Here is a 15,462-nt window from a genome sequence, read left to right on the forward strand (position 1 = left end):
TGCATTCGAATATATTTGTTATGTAACAATCCAAATTTGATAAACTGAACTTAGTGTTTACAGCAAGTAAGTGCTGCAAATGTGCGATCTTTTTTACAAAAAAATATGTTTTACAGCCTCAAGCAATTTTAAAACAACATTTTTTTTCTGCGTAGCATCAAGTGGTAATGCCCGTTTTTGGGGACGTTTGTGCGCAATCTCTGCAACATTGAAGATGGATTTAATGATAACCCTAAACCGCTATGTACAAGGCTTGACAAATTACTCATATATTGTGGCAACACAGTGTGGCTTAAGTCCTGGAAATGTCAAAATCTGATGCCATCTTATCAGCTAGGAGTTTTTACAACGTTTACTGGAGTGACAACCCTGAAGGCAAAGCGAACAACCTAAACTGAGAGATACAATCTAGGTTACGGACGACATTATCGGAACAGCGTACTGCAAATTCTTGTGTACTCCTCGCATATATTTACTGGTGTCATGAATGTCATACTAAACCACACCTTATGTGTTGCGACACGTTATCTCTGTGCTAACCTCTTACCTAATGGACAAAACAAGCTATGTAACCTCTAATTCTGCGTGGACATAACACACTGGCACAATACTGGTCCACTGTAGACTGTACAGTGTTTCAGTTAAAACTGATTTACGCCACAGGAAAGACTAGCGATATAAACGCGGGGCATAAAAGACTTCGGCTGGATGTTTGTCCTTCTCATATAACTTCGCACCAAGCAGTCGCTCAAGACCAAACCGTCTTTTTGAAGCTCCAAGTCGTTTGATTACCGAACAAGTCTGTCGCGGGCCGATGCAAGCGCGCCAGATAAAGGAGAAGAAAAAAGCACGACTGCATTATGCCCAGCTTGTTTACCTTATCGCTTCCAATCATAGATATTTAAGTTCGTTTCAGATTTCAGCAGGTGCGAAAATGCTGTGATGGAATTTAATCGCGTTTATATTTAATAAGTTACCACAAGCCGACTGTCTATTTAATAGAATAAATTAATAGGTTTTCAGCAGCGTTATATTTTTGTAATATAACGTTTTTTTGTTTGTAAATCTCACATTGTTTCACTTGCCTGGCCATTACAAACTCTAACAAAACATAAATTCTTACGTCGTGCAATAAAAGCTCAAGTATAAAAATTCTAGATCTTTCTTCACAAGAAAGTCAAATCAATAGTAAAAAATTATATTATCGATGTACAGTCGCATAAGTGTTTTTTCGTACCCTTAGGTTGAGTATATTCCCCTGGTTTTAACAAAAATCATGTTTATAGTGGCTTAAAATGCACTTTTCGCAACAAAGTTTATCCCCGTTACGTTATCGAATTAATGCCACAACGGAATGGGGAAATGTGTCCCATATCTTCTGTTTAATCATTAAACATAAAACTTTAATGTAGGTTTTCGCACTTCTCTTACATTAATGAATGTTTTTGCTGTAGAATTATCCACAAACAGCCAATCAGCATTTTGCTGGGCACAGCGTTTTACCCAATAAACATGTTTTTCAACTTTGTGCTATTACGAATATAGCCAACATAAAAAATTTAGCTACTTCGAAAACGCTCAGCGAAACTGCCAATCAAAATTTCCGACAAAAGTGTCTGTTGTTCATGCTAAAGACGCAAGAGGCCAAACTACAGGTTGCGCACTGTCTTCAAGTACATAATTTGTGACATTTGCTGTCCGCGAAGTATTTTTGTAGTGCAAACTTATTCACTCAATTTGTCACTGTTTTACACAAATATGTTGATCTTTAGCAGTTTGTTGTTAAACTTGAAGCAAAAAAAATCCAGCCTACTTTTTAGGATGAAATTTAAATTCAAACTTTGAAACAAAACAATCATTAGAAAAGACAAAATAAATAAAAATCAACCGTTGTATTTGACTGATCAACTTTACGGATACGTTTTGACACGGTCTTTGAGATAAAACGCGTAGGTGCTTGAAAATGAAGATAAATTTGAGATTACTTGCTTTGGAACTTGTGGTATTCGGTGCTTAGTATCTGATCCTGTTTTCAAGGAAACGAACTCTCTTTAATGATCCAAGTTTTTCGCAAAAACTATTGCGCTATTAGGAGAAAAACGACTATAGTGAATTACTAGTCATACATTGTGTGCAAACGTTCAGACAAGAAACAACTTGTTATCACTTGTCGTAAATCGATTTTTGTGGATAAAATTGTGCAGTTTTTTTCTGTTTGAGGAAAACTGTTAAAGACTGTTTGAGGAAATTTCAGGGAAAAGAAAGCGAACAAACTAATAAAACATCACAACTATTTTGTTGGTCAGGTGGTAGCAACTGAATTTCGTTGGTTTGTTAAATGTTTCTGTTTCAAAACAATTAGCCTACCTCAAACACGTTAATTGTAATTTATTGAAGAACTGTTTGTAGCAATCAAGTACTTGAAATCCAGGTGATAGATTTGTTGAAATGGGCTTACTTTTGTAGAACCAGCTTGAAGGTTAGTTTTGGCCAGCAGATGCAGACCCAAGTGGAATTAAGTATTGACAGACACAGAAGATCAATCAGTTGACAGAATGGAGCAAAATAACAAGACCATTGGCTGGAGGAAGTGAAAATCAGACAGACAGACCTCTAGTAAAAATGTTTTGTTTTTGCAGTTTTACCGAAAAAGCGTTTGCGGATTAACGCGGACAGGTGGTTTCTGGCGAAAACTGCAAGTGATCTAAGGCAAAAGTAACAAAAACGTTAATTTACTTGTGCCTGTGAAAACAAACATTAGCCCCATATAATTAGGCTACCGGGTTACGTGAAAGCACTTCTTCGATCATTGGTTGTTTTGTTGATCTAACGCTGTTGAAAAAAAGTGATTGTGGATAGTGCTTGTATGTAGGCTAGGCCAGTGCTCTTCAACCTGTTTTGGTTTGGCGAACCCATAAAGTTGTTGTGACGAACTCATGCACCCTGTTTGCTTAAAAGGTAGCTAAACTGAGGTAAAAAGCGATATGAAAAATCATACATTAACAGGCAGCTGCATTTTTGATCAAAAACGTTTGATGTATATTAACGTCAATCCGCACTCTGTTCAAAACGTCTTTTGACGTAGATATGCGTGAACCGCACTGGAAGTGTTAGACATCAAAAAATTTTTTTTAAATACAGAGGTTCATTTATACATCAGTTTAAACCTACATAATTTTTCTAATATCCTGAAGGTTAAATATTAATGGTTCATAAAAAGTTTGTGATGCACCCTTGTATACCTTTTCGTACTGGTGCACCCCACGCATATTTTGGCGCACCCCACGCATATTTTGGCGCACCCTAGGGTGCACCGTGCACACCAGTTGAAGAGCACTGTACTATAGGCTATAGGCCTACATATATTTGCGCAAAATGTGTCAGTTGTAAAATAGGCCTATGTTAATGCATTAAGATAAAAAATCTTACCTTTTTTGAAATTTCTTTGTGTCCCACCCAAGTTTTTTAAGGTTTGGTTTGGGTGACCGCAAAACACCTTAAAAAAACACTGGTCCCACCACTCTTTAAGAACGTAGGCTTTGTTTGTTATTATTTTAAGTTTAGCCTACACCCTTTTCGGAGTTACACAAAAATCTCTACCATTTTATCTTTTGTTGCCTAAAAAGTTGCAGAACTTTGTGGAGAAAAAATGCGTGATTTGATTTTTACAAGTCGCCAAACTTTGGTTTATTTTTTGCAGTCGTGGTCGGAGGTCGAGAAAAGCGAGCTCCTTTTAATATTGACGGCTTTCTCGTTCTAGGAGGTGTTACTTCTTCAGGGGGCGAATCATCTTTTTGTGCGTCAACGTCGCTTTCTGTACCCGTTGGTTGTACAAAAGCACTATCTTCATTATCAGCACTCCACAGTTTTTTAACTTCTTTGGTCTCCTGCAATATTTACAAAATCAAAATCACAGTTGGAATGGAAAATATTTTTTAGTTTTTAAAATAGCCTACAAAGATGACACCCAACAAACCTCAGTTACCATAAAGTCCTTGATCGTAGATCTTGATGAGCTGCTGCTGGTAGTACTGTCCGATGAATTAGTACCCAGTAGCGCTGGATTAATGACGAGAGAAGGTGTGATAGCCATTGGGTCTGTTACGCAAAAAATAATATCTCATAAATTGTCATAAAACCGACCCTCGTTTTAAACGGTGGATTTTTAAAATATTTCAAAAAAATTTATGGTAGGGGTAAGATGAACATAAATTCATAACTGGGATCAGCCCTGAAGCGTTCATGCAGACCAGCAATCACGGCACACTTATATATTAATCATAGTACGCCAGGCCCATTGAAGACGTTATACTGAATCAGCTGGTCAACAAGCATTTCCACATAGCAATTAAGGTGTAGGCAGCGGTGGAATTCAATTTTTTGTCAGCCGGTTCTATCACAAAAGTCATATTTTTCAGCCGGTTCTGTTACAAAAAGCCTATTGGCAGTAACCAGTAATGCTAACCGGTTCGCTGATCTCATGAAGTATCGTGAGACAGTTCTATAGAACCGGTGCGAACCGGCTTAATCCCACCACTGGGTGTAGGCTAAAAAAATCTAGCCTGCGGTAGAATTTGTTGAATATAGTTTTGATACCAAATACGGTGGTCATTCTGCGTTGGGCAAGTTTTCTTTTTCGTTCCTGTTCATCAATGAAGTCCTCTTCTTCAGGTTCAACATGCATGTGATCTTTGATAGTGTGGTACGTATGAACACAGATGATTCTTAGCACGAACATTACAGCAATAACCACCACAGCAACGTAAAAGATCTGCAAAAGAGTACATTCCTGTTTGGCAAAAGAGTACATTCCTGTTCAGTTTATATTTAAGTCAAGTTTTATGAAATGTTATACAAATAGCGTTGTGACGATTAGGAAACTTTAAAAATAAATTGCCTATTATATACCATTCGTGTTAATTTCCTTTACAAAAGCTGACAAAACTGAGGCAACTGGTTTACAAAAATGCTTATCTAGAAACATAACAATCAAAAACTCACAGCATCTATCATTCCAAAATTTAGCTTTTTTAAGTAAAAACGGTTACATTGCTTTAAAAAAACGGAAGTTTACTTTGGCATAGTTCGTGACTGGTTAGTTTAGTGACAATAGTCGTGTCGAAAATGAGTAACTGTTTACAGCATGGTACAACTCAAAACAACAAATAACTTGTTAAGAGTGTTAAGCAACTATTAATCAACTTTATTTGTGGTGCAACAAACCCGCCTCAAAATGTTCGCACTTAATCGATTATTGATATATATGAGGACCTTAGTGATGGGACGAGTACCCGGTACCCGGTACTCGGTATCGAACGATTTCAGTGGTATCGATACTCGTACTCGGTATCGAAATATTTTGTCTCAGTTTTCGATACCAACGTGCGAGTACCGGAGGCCGATTTACACCATAAGAATACGGGCAACTTTTGGCCAATATTTGCTTCGGACAGTACAAAAGTCCCGCCAGTTTACGTACGTCTTTTTCGCTATCACGTGGTGATTACATTTTTCGGCATGTGTGTGCGCACGCCTTTACCCCGAGCATGGCAGATAAATTAGCTAGTGATATACAACTAAGTACAACACTACACTTAAGTACTCGGTAATCGTACTCGGTATCGAAGGTATTACTCGGTATCGGTACTCGCTTCAAAATCTGGTATCGTCCCATCACTAGAGGACCTACTGTCATATTTAATGTTTCGGAAAGGTTTTTAGATGAATGTAAATTATTTAATGCAGCTCAGTAGTATTCGGACAAATTAGCGTCTTGGCACATAAGAACGCACTAAACCTGCAATATGAAGTTTGCATAATCGGTGGCAACATAGACGTTGCTCTTGTCTTCCTCGTCGGGATACGTCCCATTTCGTACAGGCGCAGTGGGCAGAGCAGTCACACCTGGAAAAGCAGATTTTTTTTCTCAAAAACGTATATTTTGCCAGGTTAAAGAAATTTTAATAGATACAAAGTAATTTGTAGTTCCAATATCTCATTTGCGCCTGGCAAAATGTTTTGTTTTATAAAAATCAAAACTTTATCATGTTCAAAACGTTTATTTCGTCTAGAAAGTTCGAAGAAATGGGAACAGTGTAGTGTGGGGGTGTCCGAACATTTTCCGAACATTTTTTTTTTTTTTTTCATTTTAAATATACGCGATTTAAGGAAATCGTGGGATTTTGTTGCATGAGCACCATGTATACTTCCTTTTGACTGCTAAATAAAGTTCCATGAAAAGCTTTTGCGTGAAGTCGCAAGTAGCCACAATCCAAAAACTTAATCCAAACTATATGGCGGGTCAAATACGCAACACAATTTGAAACAACAGCCGTGGGCTGCACTTTGGTACACCCCTGGAGTAGTGGTTTCTTTCTTAGTGGTTAAGCAGTGCATTTGTCAGCAGAAAAAAAACAGAATTTTTTCCAATGCAATACCCCTACACCAGGGGTGTCCAACCTCCCTTTTTTCAAAGGGCCACATGCGGTTTACGAATGATTGCGCGGGCCACTTGAGTGTTTACTGCTAATTTGTAATCTTAAAATGGCTGTCCACATGTCCATTTTTCTTAGTATATTCTGTTAGCGTTACTTGCTTTTCGTTTCTTATTTGTCATAATCTATATCACTGCAGAGTTCGTAAGATATTTCATTGCTGAATGCGTTTTGCGCGAGTGTTTGATATCAGATGTACAACAATGAAGCAAGAAATATTGACTGACTCTTGAAGCAAGAGTAAGATTGTAGACGTAACAATGCAGAAATTGTGATGCGTAACAGTGTGCATTGTGATGCAATAAAAGTAACTTGAACAGTTGTGTATTACTCTATTAACAAAGAAATAAAGCAAACATAAGGTCGCCATAAATTGGACATGCGTTAAAGTTCATAATATAAGTCATTTCGAAAAATACCGCGCGGGCCACTCAGAACCTTCCTGCGGGCCACATGAGGCCCGCGGGCCACGGGTTGGACACCCCTGCCCTACACTAACTCAGGCGAAACCGAAAAACACCACAGAAGGTTCAGAGCCCAGTAAAGCTAGCGACTTACTCTGGTTCCAAGTCGTGTAGTCTATCTTGAATCCTTTGCCTTGCACCAAGTAATCCGAATGAAAACCGACCATTATCACATTTGCCGTCGAATACCAATGGCTTGGATAATAAGATCCACAAAGTCGAAGGACCCCCTTGTTATTATCCACTGGCGTATCCTGAAGCGTAGTGAGCCGTGATATAGGATAATGCTTCTGTGTGTTACGATTGGGTTAAGTGGTGAACGTTTGGATATAAGGACCACCCAGGGTGTTTACGTGAACAATCCCGACAATGTTTGGTGGGCCTTGACTTGATAGACCCACATAGAGCACGATAAAATAACCACCCATGTTAGGGAAAGAGGGTAGGGTTTTGACAGGAAAAAATACAAGGAATAAAATAAAAGTATCGAAGTATAAGACTTACTTGAATGTAAAGGACATCGTATCTGCACTCGCCCACCAAAAGTGAACCAGCCTCAAGATACAAATCACGGAACCAAAGAGCAATCCGCAACCCTGGAGGTACAGATATCACCCACTCGCACATGGCATTGTTTGGATAGGGCTGTGGATAGTTTGGAGAGATTATTTGACCTGTCCGGTCGGTCAAGTTAAAATGGCAAGAATCTGCAAAAAAATTGTTCCAAAGAAGTTCTTATCAGTCATGCCTTTGTAAATAAAAAATATCGATGGTGAAAGCACATACTAATTCTGATTTGCGAATATAATAAACACCTTTTAACAATAAATTCTCACAGTGCACGTTCGCGAAATTCCGATAGGTGACCCAAAGAGCATTCGCAAATTATTTAAAATATATTAGGGTTGAGCCGAGATTTTATAATAATAACATTAAAATACACCAATAAAACTATTTTTTAATGTTAAATTTAGTCCCTCTCCCAGGCTCACTGTTAATTTAAATAACTGCGCTCTTTACGCCGTCTATCGGTATTTAGCAAACTTTTGTACTGTGAGTTCTTGTACCATATATTTGAGGGATTAAACTCTGATTGATACAGTTGAGTTCTGTTAATAGTCAGCGACATATAAAAAAGTAATTTTCTCCCCCTTTTATTCCACTATGTGACTGGAGTGTGATATGTTTGTACTATTTTTGAAGTGCCAACAATGTTTCCTACGCTTTGTTTGTTTTGTGATTACGTTTTAGAGTCCCATCGACTGTTCTTGACAACGTTTCTTAAATTTCGTTTTGTAACGTGTAAAAAAAATAAGGATCCAAGTCTTACGTTTGCAGTGAGGTTGTTCACCAATCCACAGTCCATCTGGCCCACAGGCTTGCGTAGCATCTTCCCCAACGTAAGGTGATGTACAACTGTACATAATCGTATCACCGTACATGTAATCGCTTCCACCTGTAAAATAATTACAACATATGTGTTTAAACTACATTTGGGGCTTGAGGTATATTTTATTTAATCATAAAGTTCAAACGGTTTACACTTTTGCCAAAATTTGATGCAATTTTTGCAGTTACAGACGAATCCGGTTAATCGCATCATCGATTTGCCAAGGGTATTTGATGCGATTAACCGGATTATGCGATAATCCGGTTGCTATGTAAACAGTGCTCATTTTCATTTCCCCAGCTGAAACAAAGTTGCAGTGACGCTCAACTATGGCAACGGAGCAGTATTTTCTCTCTTTGTTGCCGAGAATTGACAAAGTACTCTGAAGTCAAAACTAGATTTATTACTCTCAGCGCAATGCATGACGTCATGCTTCCTAACTGTCGTGGCTATGGTGCAATCGCCTAAGTGTGTTAAAGAAACAGTAGAAACGCACACACACACACTCTTAATTGGCGCACACGCCACAGTTAGTTGATTTGTGCTTTCTCTTGCAGTCAGGTTTATTTGAAAAGATATGTTACATCGTAGCTAAGCGGCCCAACATTCAAATTTGGGAACTTCCCTATGAAGACGGTTTATGACGTTTTAGTATTGTTTTGGGTAGTTTCCCTTATAAATGTGCCAGGCCTCTCGCCTAATATACACGTAAAATGGCCTGTTGTTTCTAACCTATTTCGTTTTCTAGTTCAAACCAACGCGTTAAGTGGCAAAGTGCTAGGTGCATATTTGTAAGCAAGCCCAAACCCGCAAGTACACGACCGAAACCTAGTCAAACTTACAACTTTGGCACATTCTACAGCGCAAGGGCACTAAGGCGAGCTGCATCAGTTTCTATTATAACCCGTTATCCAATCGACAAAAAGAATAATTGATTTTAGCAAAACTTTAACGACTTAGATTGTGGCGCTACTTTCTAGCTTACTCAGCAAAACTGCAGCTGCAAGATTAGCGTGACTGTCACGTAATCAACGTGTGATCGTTGCTTCAAAAATTTGAAGCAGCAACAAATACTACAGGAATAAATGCCTTTCCTAATCGGTGTTCTACCTGATAAGCTGCGCAAGGTCACGAACAGAAGACAAAATATGGCAATCATTGGCACGTTACCAACTACGTGAATCTAAACAACATGGTGTGATTACTTGCGATCTAACATTTTTTACAACCATTACGTGTTTGGCGGGTCATGAACAATATAACAGAAAACATTTTTAAACATTTGTTTTACATTTAACATTGTTTAAATTGCAATACAGTTTAACACTTCGAATTCGGTGCAGTTCGCACTTAGTAAGAAATTGCAATCAGCGTCTTTGCCGGAACACCAGTTTCGTAATTTTAACAGGTTGAACTCTTTATTTAAACGCTTGATTTAAACTATTGGCGATTAGATAAGCCAATAAAATCAATGTGCACGGCTGTAAGATAACGACTCCTTGTTATCGCACAGCGGTACACTGAACGCCGATTTAATCTCCTAATAACTTTTCCAAAATATTTTATGGTCGAGACGTGTAATTTTTAACGTTTAGACGCGTTATTTGGTGTGGAATGCAAAAATGCATCTACGTCTTTTTCGCGTACATTACCTCCGGAGGATTTTACTATCATATCGTCGTTTTTTATTCCAAATACTCGGGCTGTTCGACTTTCACATAGAGATCATCAATCCGGTTAATCGCATATTTCGTTGGGCGACGGTTTGGGATTTTTAATTGTGATGCAATTAAACGGATTATGCGATTAACCGGTATGCGATTAACCGGATTCGTCTGTATAATAATCCATTGTTTTTTGTGTGTTTTTTACCAACTATGCAGTACAACAAACTTGACAAAAAAATACCTTTTATTACGGTGTGCTCATACCATCTTGGATGTCCACATATCCTCTTCACACAATGCAAGGGCTTTGGATTTGTCCAGAAACCACCACCAATGCAAGTCATTAGCTTGTAAGTTGACCCGTTCGTTCCAACGGCAACACTTCCTCGGGCACAACTGATTAGAATTCGTTCACCGCTTGTGTAGCAAAGTTTCATATCGTATTGAAGAGGCTACAAAAAAGTATTTTACATGTAAAAAAGCACTACAGTAAACAGAAATGACTGAAATGAATCAATTACGAACCTTTGCCACACAAATTTTACCTGTTGCAGTTGTAATGTAGGTACGTGTGCCAAAACAGAAAAATCTAAACGGTTTGACACAATATAAGACCGAAGTCCAGGAATTGGGAGACCACAAAACTGTTGAAATTCTTGACACACTAGGCTGTTTGGCTGTCCAGTGGCAACACCATTTGCACCAAGAACTTGCCATAAAGTAGAAGACGTGCTTGCAGTTTTTAACAAATACGAATTGGTCATTGTGATGTAGCGATGTGATGCAGAACTGCTTTGCAACAAAACTCCTGACAAAAGGTTTTCTTGTGTACAGGTCCATTTTTGATTGATTTCAGAAACATTGCATGTTTTCAAAGTTGGCGTACTGTCTGTAAACATATTTTTTTGGTTTTAATGTGCGATATATAAAATAAACGATTCAAACATACCTGATAAGCCGTTGTACGTTAGACACTTTTCTTGCTGTATATTCACCAGCAAACGATTTAATTGAAACCATGTCTGGGATTCTAATGTAACATCACAATCAGAAAGTTGGACTGTATTCGAGGCTGCACCGAGGCACCTGTTGAGGCATTCAGCACTTTCATTCGTACAAATGGGCGATAATGCGATCCTAAACTTTAACGAATGAGGCAAATCAGCTAGCGGTGAAACTGGAAGTTGAAAATCTTGTATCTTCTCTTGGCATGCTGGCAGTAGGTTCCAAGTTGTCAGGTTTGCTGTTGCAGAGCTAGCGACAACTGTACAGTACTGCCAGCACAAGCAAAGCAACACATACTCTGCAACACGAAACAGCCTAAAGCATTGCCCAAACTCCATTCATTTCTGGACTGCTTCTGGCACAAGCACATCAACACAACTTTGGTTACAGTTGTTAAAAAAGCTGACTATGGTATTTAAAGTGATTGTTGTCAAATAGAATATAACTGTTTCGTCACCATAAGTCTGGACAAATTTGTGGTGGTTGAAAGTTTAAAGACGAACAATGACTGAGTATTTAATACGAATGCAATGCCACTGCATTTTATAAAATGCGTCGTTTCGTTTTTAGATTCTAAAAAGCTATGTTGAGAGTTTTATTGTTATTATTGTGTATTATTTTTGTCAAATGCGAATATTTAAACAGTGTGGATTCGAGTCACAATGTAGAAGTCAACAGTGCAGCAAATTCTACAAATATTTCTGGTAAGATCTGGTTTGAATTTTTATTAAAACTGCAACTTACTTTTTGTTCTTGCATACAAAGACGCAAATCTGAATGAATGTGAAAAGCAGATTAAGGTAAAGTCCAAAATAGGCGTTATAGCCAGTCCTAACTATCCCTTGCCTTACGATGACAACACGACATGTTTTTGGAAACTTGAAGCACAACCTGGGTATTTTATCCGACTATCTTTCGAAGACTTTAACCTAGAAGGTGGAGTTACTGACATAAAGGTTTGTTTATTCATTATTCCAAGGGTTTCCAACTGAATTTCAAAACTTAATGGGAGGAATTGACTTTCGTTTGTACATGAGGTTTGTAAATAGACACTTTAGCTTTGGAAATTTAACCTGTGAAGTTAATGAAACACCCAATTTTAAATTGACTTTTCAATTGCTACGTGAGGAATTTGTCGAAAAAGGTTGGGAACCACTGCATTAGTCGGTCACAACTCACAATGCATTGCTTTTCACTTGAACTTTGTTTTAGACCGGCAAATTCGTATGTGCTTACGACTTTGTGCACATATATGAAAGATATCGCCTTAAATCTGGGTCTAATAGCAAGAATCATGATGGAAAGTCGGAAAAACGTCGATCTGTGGTTTTACAAAAAGTTTGGGGCAGTTATTGTGGTCTGAATCCCCCAAGAGTAAGAACTACGGCTCTGGCTGGGTCTACCTTGTATGTCTATTTTTTCTCCGATGCATCGAAGCCTGGAAGAGGATTTTTGGCAACATTTGAGCATATTGTAAGTTGACCAAAGTAATTTTTCACGAGGATCTAAAACTTAAGTCTCAAAATGTCACGCGAAAATTGCTTTCAAATTTTTTATTGATTAAAAATAAATAATTAAATTTTCTTGACAGACAGATGCTGACAAAGAGAATCGTCAAAACGACTGGGAAATCGAATTAGACGAAAACAAGAAGACTTTTAACTTTTATCTTGTGGTTTTTCTCAGCATGTGCATTGGTATTCTGTTGGTCTTGGGGTCAGTTTGTAAGATGATGGCGAGGTGTGTAGGCTACGTCTTGCGTAAAAAGCCCTTTAGCGCCACTTGCTGGATTTATGAATTGTTGGCAATCAACCACATACTAAGTTTTGCATTTTTAAGGGCATTTGAATATAACGACGAGTATGGAAGAAGACGTAATAGGTGCTGCGGGCCAGCTACCACGGACGAAGGTATTTCTTTGTTCATTTTGACAAAAATACCTTCACAGCTTCTCATTGTGAAAAAGATTTGGAAATTTAAAAACCTCGAAATGAAATTTTACCTAAAAGTAAAGATTTTTATTTGCAAAATTGTATGATTCCTAATTTGCAGATGAAGACGATTTTACTTCCACATCAAACAGTAGACGTCTTCCAACGCCTCCCCCAGCATATGGTGATGTAGTAAAGACCGAAGAAGATTGGCTGCGAGTAATAAACCAAATCGGTAAACCTATAGAAATTTTTACAACGATAGTTATAAATTGATAAACCGAAACGGTCCCCCAAATTTCTCCAGCGGTTTCCCAAAATTTGCCAGTAGCCTAATAAATAATTCGTTTAAGCAAATATGGCTATTTTTTGGTATTTAAATGAAACACTTGCGGTCTCTTAAAACTACTTAGCGGTCACCCAAACCAAACCTTAAAAAACAACCTGGGTAGAGCTACTAACACGATATGTTTCAGTAGATCCAAAAGTGCTTAATTTTCGATAGGTGGCGTAAAAAGCTGAATTATTTATTTAGCGGCTAAAGAAGGGTTGGTTAGGGATGCAAGTTTTTGAAAATGTTACATTAGTAACTAGTTTTTTTGCTAGTTTTGTTGAATTTTAAATGCTAATACCTTACCCCGACCCCAATAGCCCTAACCGTTAGCATTTTTTGAGATATACCGATTTAAATGAAAAAAGTGCTCTTTGCGCCACCTGTCGAAAATTAGGCACTTTTGGATCTCCTGAAACATATGGTATTAGTAGCTCTACCGACTATGTTATGGCCTGATTTCAAGTTGGTTCATTTATTCATCGGTGTAACTCGGGACGTATTTAAAAAAATCGTATTCGGGTCCCAATTTTAGACCCGCCTACGAATCTGAGGTAAAGTCAAATGTAAAGTTGTAAGTTAGACATGCAAGACGTTCAAGGGCTGTGGGGCATTAGGTTATATCCAGCAACTAGTAATTCATTTTTTTTTTAAATGTAAAGTCATGCCCGAATCAAGTGCGTTTGTAAAAGAACTAAAAAGCCTCGCTCGACTGACTACTCTGGAACGTTTAATTCGGGCTAAACTGTCGAGCCCTAATCGGCTATTACAACAAACGGATTCGACTCTGGTTAGACCAGGGGTTGGCAACCTGCGGCACTCGGGCCGCATGCGGCTCTTCATTAAAGGTTGTGCGGCCCGCAGTGACGCTTGGATTTCAAAAGTACTGGCAAACGAGTCAAATTATTACATATTTTTGAGCTGATTAATGCACCTGATGCTAGTTTTCTGCGATCTGGCAACATATGGCTGGAATCAAATAGGAATTATACTTGCAGTTAAGCATATTTGGTAAGAAACAAAGCAAAATCACTTTGTGTGATGCACATGTGCGGCCCGCGATCCAATTTTGACATTTATAATTGGCCCTATACAGTAACAAAAGTTGCCCACCCCTGGGTTAGACATTACCAGTGGTAATTTACCACCACTTGTACCAACTAAAGTCTATTGTTAGAGTCATTTAACATCAAAAAAATGTTTAGGGTCAGAAACAGCCGAAGCTTCCAGACGTGACCTAGCCACTGAAGACGTTTCAGTATCTTACGATCTCAATGAAAACAGTTCACCTGAAACCTCTACAACCAACGGTCATACGTCATCGGAGAACGTTGTGACGTCATCAAGCCAAGCGCATATGACAAGAAGCGAAAACATTACGACTGTTAGTTCGAGTATAGCCTTGCCTCAAGTCATTGTTGTCCCGACAAACCGTGGCCCACGAATTTTTAGAAGAATTTTTCGGCCTTCGCACGTTGGGGTCGGAAATGCGCGCACAACAACTCATGAGCAGGAAAACACACGCAGCTAACCGAAGTGAACCGAACTGCTCGTGTCGGTTTTACTTTCTTGGAATTTGACACACGCAAATCATAGTTCTGACAATAAAAAGATAAGCCAATAAGCAGCAGTATAGCCATTTATTACATGGATTATATATGGCCGGTAGAAGCCTAAAAACTGGGGGGTCGTAAAGTGTTTACATAAGAGGCGCTAAACATTTTGCAGCACTGGAGGTTGTGGCGATTTACAATCAATGCCTTAACCATTTGTTAGGAGAGGGCTTCCGCGTTGTAACGTAGCTCTGCGCAACGCACTCACTCTACGTTTTCGCAACCGATCAGTGTTAAAGTGCACTTGTAAGGGTTAGGAAAAACGTTCGGATTTAACTTGACTGTGCAACCGACCGATGCATATATGGCGTCCCAAAACCCATCTAAGGTGAATACATTTACACGAGGATCAGCCTAAAAGCGTCCGTGCAGACCATACTCACTGCAGCTCATTCATAAATCAAAGTACGCCAGGCCCATCGAAGGCGTCATATTGAATCAAGCCGGTCTCTCAAGCGTATTCCCTTATGCAAGGCACAGACCAGAAAGATTGCAGTGGGATTTGAACCCACGACAGAAGCCTACACAGGAACCCCCCAAAAACAAGAATTAAACACCTTCAAAAAC

The 15,462-nt window shown here is 38.6% G+C and overlaps 2 protein-coding genes across 3 annotated transcripts; one reads left to right on the top strand and one right to left on the bottom strand.

Moving 5' to 3' along the window:
- Positions 1-3,665: 3,665 nt before the first annotated feature.
- On the bottom strand, positions 3,666-11,391 carry LOC145234395 (uncharacterized). Its single transcript, XM_080099132.1, has 10 exons — positions 10,965-11,391; positions 10,561-10,904; positions 10,257-10,467; positions 8,289-8,414; positions 7,463-7,665; positions 7,053-7,212; positions 5,798-5,904; positions 4,597-4,771; positions 3,977-4,098; positions 3,666-3,887 (listed from the first exon to the last, which is right to left on the bottom strand). The coding sequence occupies exons 1-10, from the start codon at positions 11,356-11,358 to the stop codon at positions 3,666-3,668; spliced, it is 2,064 nt and encodes a 687-aa protein (XP_079955258.1). The 5' UTR covers positions 11,359-11,391.
- A 204-nt stretch (positions 11,392-11,595) lies between these two features.
- LOC145232406 (uncharacterized) lies at positions 11,596-14,906 on the top strand. 2 transcript variants are annotated; one of them, XM_080097018.1, is made up of 7 exons: positions 11,596-11,724; positions 11,786-11,976; positions 12,233-12,493; positions 12,612-12,760; positions 12,845-12,930; positions 13,073-13,186; positions 14,488-14,906. In XM_080097018.1, exons 1-7 carry the CDS (start codon positions 11,604-11,606, stop codon positions 14,811-14,813), a joined length of 1,248 nt encoding a protein of 415 aa, XP_079953144.1. In that variant the 5' UTR covers positions 11,596-11,603; the 3' UTR covers positions 14,814-14,906. The 2 variants fall into 2 exon arrangements, with proteins under 2 accessions (XP_079953144.1, XP_079953145.1); XM_080097019.1 differs by having other exon boundaries at positions 12,860-12,930.
- Positions 14,907-15,462: the final 556 nt, after the last annotated feature.

Source organism: Phallusia mammillata, chromosome 6, assembly GCF_965637545.1.
Source record: "Phallusia mammillata chromosome 6, kaPhaMamm4.hap1.1, whole genome shotgun sequence".
Lineage (NCBI taxonomy): Eukaryota > Metazoa > Chordata > Ascidiacea > Phlebobranchia > Ascidiidae > Phallusia > Phallusia mammillata.